A 6,215-nucleotide genomic window follows, 5' to 3' on the forward strand; every position below is an offset into this window, starting at 1 on the left:
GCCCTACAGAAACCTATAGCTTGGGTGTCCAAATTTCATCCACACAAATGATGAGGGCACACAATGAAAATTCTGACTAACAGCACAGCTATTTATAGGCTTTTTCACTGTGGAAAAGTAGCCACAATACATGTCATGATGATATGATTTTCAGTTTGCTTCCATATGACTGGTTTCACATTCGTCTACAAGGAAAAATTATCTAAAACGATGGCTGTGTATTTACAATCCCRTTCTCCAAACGGATTACTCATTTACCTAGCTCTTATCAATAGCTCTTATCCATTTATAAATTACAGTGCATGGATAATGCTGCTATGTCTATCTGAAAAAAGAAAGATGCTTTTTCCATTTGGAACAGGCAGGTTTGCTCAACCTTACGCGTGAGGAAACCTTCATGGTTTCCTCACGCGTAAATGTGGCGTCATTATGAGGGGGTTAAGTCAAGGTCAGAATATGGGCTCTCGAGTGGCGCAGCGGTCTAAGGCACTGCATCTCAGTTCTAGAGGCGTCACTACAGACACCCTAGTTCGAATCCAGGCTGTATCACAACCGGCCGTGATTGGGAGTCSCATAGGGCGGCAAAAAATTWGCCTAGCGTCGTCCGTCTTTGGCCAGGGTAGGCCGTCATTGTAACTAAGAATTTGTTCTWAACTGACTTGCCTAGTTAAATTAAGGTWAAAWWWAWWAAAATAATAAATCTGTAGACACTTCCGCACCTTTCATTTCTTAGATATCCGCCCGAACGAAGTGGGTGAATAGCATGCTATTCTCATGCTTAAGTTCAAGGTCAGAAAACGCATAGAGAGAGAAATGCATAAAAAGGGAATATAACATTCCATTCACACGCGCTTAACTCGGGTCGGAATCGGGGCCTATGTGAAGACATACTTAGGCTTTTTCAATGCTAAAGTGATTTCTCAAGGAATGATTCTATGCATCATCCTTTTTTCAAAAAGAGAAATAATGTGGCCGTCAATTCAGTTATCCACAGTATGTACAGTCTGTGGTCAATTCTTATAACGACTCCCTCCCTCCCGCCACCCACACCCTCGTTACTCACAGGTGGAGTGGCCTGTTCCTGCCCACCTGGACTTATACCAGATGGTCTGGCCATCTTCCTGTAGCCGGAAAAGCCGCTGCTTCTTCCACGATTTGGACTTGACCTTCTTCAACATGGCCCCCGCCTTCATCACCTGGAGGTCCTTGTCACCCTTGGCAACTGTGCAGAATCAGGGGTTACCATCGTGTTTACAAATACAAATACAGTCCATATCTGGTCAATTGAGACCCCCGTGTTGTTTCTCTATTCTGTTTAATGGAGGCTGACATCTGTACTCCAAAAGTTCATTTTTGAGATTTGATCAAAGAAAATGAAATTGTATTGTTGCTTGTTTCCTCATGCAACATTTTAGTACCCATCAACTTACACAAGCTTTGGGGAGAATCCATGAACAGCCTTGACACATGCACTTGGTGATATCCTGCCAAAAAAAAGAGGACAAACATAATTGCTGCGATACCTATTACGTTGTGATAGTGAAACATATACATAAGCTCTACAAATTATTAGCGGTGGTCAACCAACTACCTCCCTACTTGCTGATCAGTGTGGCCCACCATGGCTGAATAATTGTTCTAACTGTGTCATCAACATTATGGCTGGGTTGCCTGCAGAGCTTAGAAATCCAATCAAGCTTTTGCTTTCTCTATCCATCATCTATTGATTGGCTAAGAGGGGGGGGGGGGGGTAGATGATTGACAGTCTGTGTGCTGCACTGGTTTTTCCAATACCGTCCAAACGATTTCTTTGAAGTAAAAAAAAGAACTGTGTTGCTACTTAATAAGTAAATACCTGCAGTCAACTTGTTCYTCATTTCAGCTGTCACAATTTTTCATAATGAAGCTTACCGGTAGTTCCCAGACACGTGGTGTTTGTTTACAAGCACACAATGACAGGAGACCAGAGCCTTGGGAATCACTCACTGTTGTGCAGCAAATGCCAGGTGATCTAGTTACAGTATGGAATTCACAACTTAACTTCAGGTCAATAGTTTTAGAATGTTTTTTGTTTATTTGACTATTTTCTACATTGTAGAATAATAGTGAAGACATCAAACCTATGAAATAATACATATGGAATCATGCAGTAACCAAACAAGTGTTAAAAATATAGCCACTTCAAATAGCCACCCTTTGCCTTGATGACAGCTTTGCAGTCTTGGCATTCTCAAAACCAGCTTCATGAGGTAGTCACCTGGAGTGGATTTCAATTAACAGGTGTGCCTTGTTAAAAGTTRATTTGWGGAATTTCTTTCCTTCTTAATGCGTTTGAGCCWWTCAGTTGTGTTGTGACAACGTAGGGGGGATATACAGAAGATAGCCCTATTTGGCAAAAGACCAAGTCCATATTATGGTAAGAACAGCTCAAATAAGCAAAGAGAAACGACAGTCCATCATTACTTTAATACGGAACATTTCAAGAACTTTGAAAGTTTCTTCAAGTGCAGTCGCAAAAACCATCAAGCACTACAACGAAACTGGCTCTCATGAGGACCTCCACAGGAAGGGAAGACCCAGAGCTACCTCTGCTGCAGAGGATAAGTTCATTAGAGTTACCAGCCTCAGAAATTGCAGCCCAAATAAATTCAGAGTTGAAGTAACAGACACATCTCAACATCAGCTGTTCAGAGGAGACTGCGTGAATAAGGKCTTCATGGTCGAATTGCTGCAAAGAAACCACTACTAAAGGACACCATCAATAAGAAGAGACTTGCTTGGGCCAAGAAACACGAGCAKTGGACATTAGACCGGTGAAAATGTGTCCTTTGGTCTGGAGTCCAAATTTTGTCTTTGTGAGATGCGGTGTGGGTGAACGGATGATCTCCGCATGTGTATTTCCCACCGTAAAACATAGAGGAGGAGGTGTTATGCTGTGGGGGTGCTTAGCTGGTGACACTGTCTGTGATTTATTTAGAATTCAAAGCCCACTTAACCAGCATGGCTACCACAGCATTCTGCAGTGATACACCATCACATCTGGTTTGGGCTTAGTGGACCATAATTAGTTTTTCAACAGGACAATGACCCAACACACATRCAGACAGTGTAAGTGCTATTTTACGAAGAAGGYGAGTGATGGTGTGCTCCATCAGATGACCTGGCCTCCACAATCACCCAACCTCAACCCAATTGAGATGGTTTGGGATGAGTTGGACCGCAGAGTGAAGGAAAAACAGCCAACAAGTGCTCAGCATATGTGGGAACTCCTTCAAGACTGTTGGTAAAGCTTTCCAAGTGAAGCTGGTTGAGAGAATGCCAAGAATGTGCAAAGCTGTCATCAAGGCAAAGGGTGGCTACTTTGAAGAATCTCAAACATAAAATATTTTTATTKGCTTTTTGGTTACTACATGATTCCATATGTGTTATTTGATAGTTTTGATGTCTTCCCTACAATGTAGAAAATAGTAAAAAATAAAGAAAAKCCCTTGAATGAGTAGGTGTTGTAAAACTTTTGACAGGTAGTGTAAATGTTTGCAAGCTAGATATCTTATAACTCTTAAGTTAACTGTCTAAAATGTGCTAAATMCTCTGTAGTTGTGCATTTGGTTTGCTAATTTAGTATCTAGTTAGCTATCTAGCTAAGTGGTTAGCTTCTTCCAAAATCAAGTTTTGCTTGGTAACAGCAGATAATCCTGTCCTGGATCAAGAGCCTTGTTGCCTAATATTTGTTTTGTGTGTGCTGCAAACTGTGAGTAAGATTTTTGAGTTCTTGTATAACTTTTAGCTGGGATGTCTGTCCTGCAAATACATTAGCGCAATGCGCTCCTTAGCATTTAGTTAGCATTCTCTATGGGATTGTACATGTACTTCTTAGCATTGCTAACCTTTGGATTACAAAGGGTCAGTGGGGTTTTAAAATAGCTCCCCTTGTGTTCAGTGCTGGTATTACCGAATATCCCGGGATGGCACAAGGTCGGTATGAAGGTATGACAATCTGGATACCGCCCAAGCCTATTAATGACAGCAACTTTTGMCTCAGCTGTCTAGTGCCTTGGGAAAGAGGTTCTTAAACCTTCTCCGAGAGGAAACTCACAAGGATATTGTATTGTACACACTGAACAACAGACAAATATTGCATAAAGGGATAGTTTAAATGGCTACTCTCCCATTTTTTGGGCTTTTCAATGGCTCTCTTTCCTTTTACAACCGTTGTAGAACAATGGCACATTTTTATAGTATCCTCGGGGGATGTTTTCAACTGTTCACAGCGAGGTCCATGTTCCATTGTTCAAAATACCACAGTTACTTTCCCTTCCAGGTCCACTGTTAGTAAATATCAACTCTTTACCCAGCAATACAAGTCTAGCGAAAGCAAAGAAACTATATTTTTGATACTTTTTAACCACCCCAGGGATGTTGTTGATTGTTGTGCGATGTTTGTGAAAAGATGTTAAAGAAGAGGCAGAAACAGAACTCTCATTTTCCTGAGAGTTAAAACACAAAAAAACAGTATTCACTTGACTCCATGTTAACCCCACAGAACAAAGTTATACAAGCAGAAACTGCATTTAAACCATTAACTTGTATTTGCTGAATAACTACAGTATAACTACAGTATATTCCACACATACAGTACATTCTCGTGCAAATACAAAAAGTCATATGGTTCTAGCCAAAGAATAACCTTCTATGTTATTTGAGGGGCGGTGGCAGGAGTGTTTCGGGACAGAGAACTCTTTCAGGGGATTTGACTAATATGTGCAAGAGTGTGATCAACACACACACGCACAGAATCATGACTCACTGGTAAATTGGTCTCATACTCACACAAAAAAATACTCAAAGTAATATAGAAATACTATACACCCAGTGAAGTGGCAGCCTCATTATATGCCCATATGACTCCACTACAAGCACCCCTTATTATAACCATCTGTGGTATCCACAGGAATGTTCAACTTCCCCTTTCATGAAAGCTCTGTGCTTGACCCTCACAGGTTGGTTCTACACTTCAGTAGGAGCTATGTGAAGAATCCTATAAACAAACCAGTCTTTTATCATGCATGTATAACATGCTTGTGCCAGGGAGGGAGGCTGGCTGAAGGACAACAAAGTAGAACCAGATGCTGTAATATGAGACAGTATTAAACAGGGACCGGGGGGTATATTATCATCAAACCAACACTAAACCACAAACTCTACTGAACATATACTGTATTGTATAGATGAGGAAAAAAGTTGAGTTTCTGTAAAGTAATGTGAAGGGTCAAAGGAGAAAAAAAGAGACTTACCAAATTGTAGACTGCTCCCTTGGGTCTTTGCCCCGACTCAGCTTGGGCTGCCACTGCTGTGACGAGCTCCAGAATAGATTGACGTTTGGTGAGAGCCAGTCCAGGAAAGGGCTCTAGACCAGAATTAGGGAGTGCCCAAAAGATAGCTGGCCCCCAGAGATGGGGGTCTGTTGGAGGTAGCAAGCCCAGTAGAAAGCTCCAGAACTTAAGACACCCAGGGAGTGTCCTGAGACCACTAGCCCAGCACAGGGAGATGGGGGGTGTCCAGAGGAAAGCTGGCTCAGTGTCAGCCTTCCTGTCTACCAGGCTCCAATCTGCCTGCGTTGTCTGGGAAAACTGATCCCCAGACAACACTGCCGCATGCTGGTACACTGTCCCCCCCCTCCACCTCTCCTCCCTTTCCTGCCACTCCCTCTTTTTTTCCCTCCCCCCTCGCATCTGATGAGGGCTGTTCATTTTTTCCAAGGCTGCTCTCTTCGCTCTCCTTTACCGTTTTCCGGTATGCTGCCTCTCACTTTAAATGTCTTGCTCTCTCTGTCTCCACACACTCTCTCTTATATATCAGCTGACTGCAGATCTGATTCACTCCTCTCCCTGGTTTAAAGAGCAAACGCCCCTAAAAACCAACTTCACATTTAGAAAACAGCCTGTGGCATTGARATGAGTCAGAAACATGTATTCTATTTTCAAAATTGACTACAAGGTGTAAAAAGGGTAATTTTGGTCATAAAGTCAGTCTCATCCAAAACAAAGTTTTGTGAGACTCGTGGTCGTGACGGCATCACCACGTAAATTAAAGTTGGGTTTGTTTCAATCCTGCCTACATGCTCACAGCAGGTAATCATCAATTCGGAGTGCAGCTGCATGCGAACCGATCGRAATGCCAGTCATAAATTTCAGTTGACCTTGGATGGCTAGTTT

General features: G+C 42.2%; 1 protein-coding gene across 1 annotated transcript in view; it reads right to left on the minus strand.

Annotated features, from left to right (window-relative positions):
* Window positions 1–5,675, minus strand: part of plcd4b (phospholipase C, delta 4b) — a 25,990-nt gene extending 20,315 nt beyond the window's left edge. Inside the window, exons 1-3 of the mRNA XM_023980882.2 lie at window positions 5,295–5,675; window positions 1,431–1,484; window positions 1,064–1,222 (exon numbers count right to left, since the gene is read on the minus strand). Coding sequence (XP_023836650.1) covers window positions 1,064–1,222; window positions 1,431–1,452 — 181 coding nt within the window. The 5' untranslated portion in view covers window positions 1,453–1,484; window positions 5,295–5,675. The remainder of the gene's footprint in view (window positions 1–1,063; window positions 1,223–1,430; window positions 1,485–5,294) is intronic.
* Between the last annotated feature and the right edge of the window lie 540 nt (window positions 5,676–6,215).

The sequence above is a fragment of the Salvelinus sp. IW2-2015 genome, linkage group LG36 (assembly GCF_002910315.2).
Source record: "Salvelinus sp. IW2-2015 linkage group LG36, ASM291031v2, whole genome shotgun sequence".
Taxonomy (NCBI): domain Eukaryota; kingdom Metazoa; phylum Chordata; class Actinopteri; order Salmoniformes; family Salmonidae; genus Salvelinus; species Salvelinus sp. IW2-2015.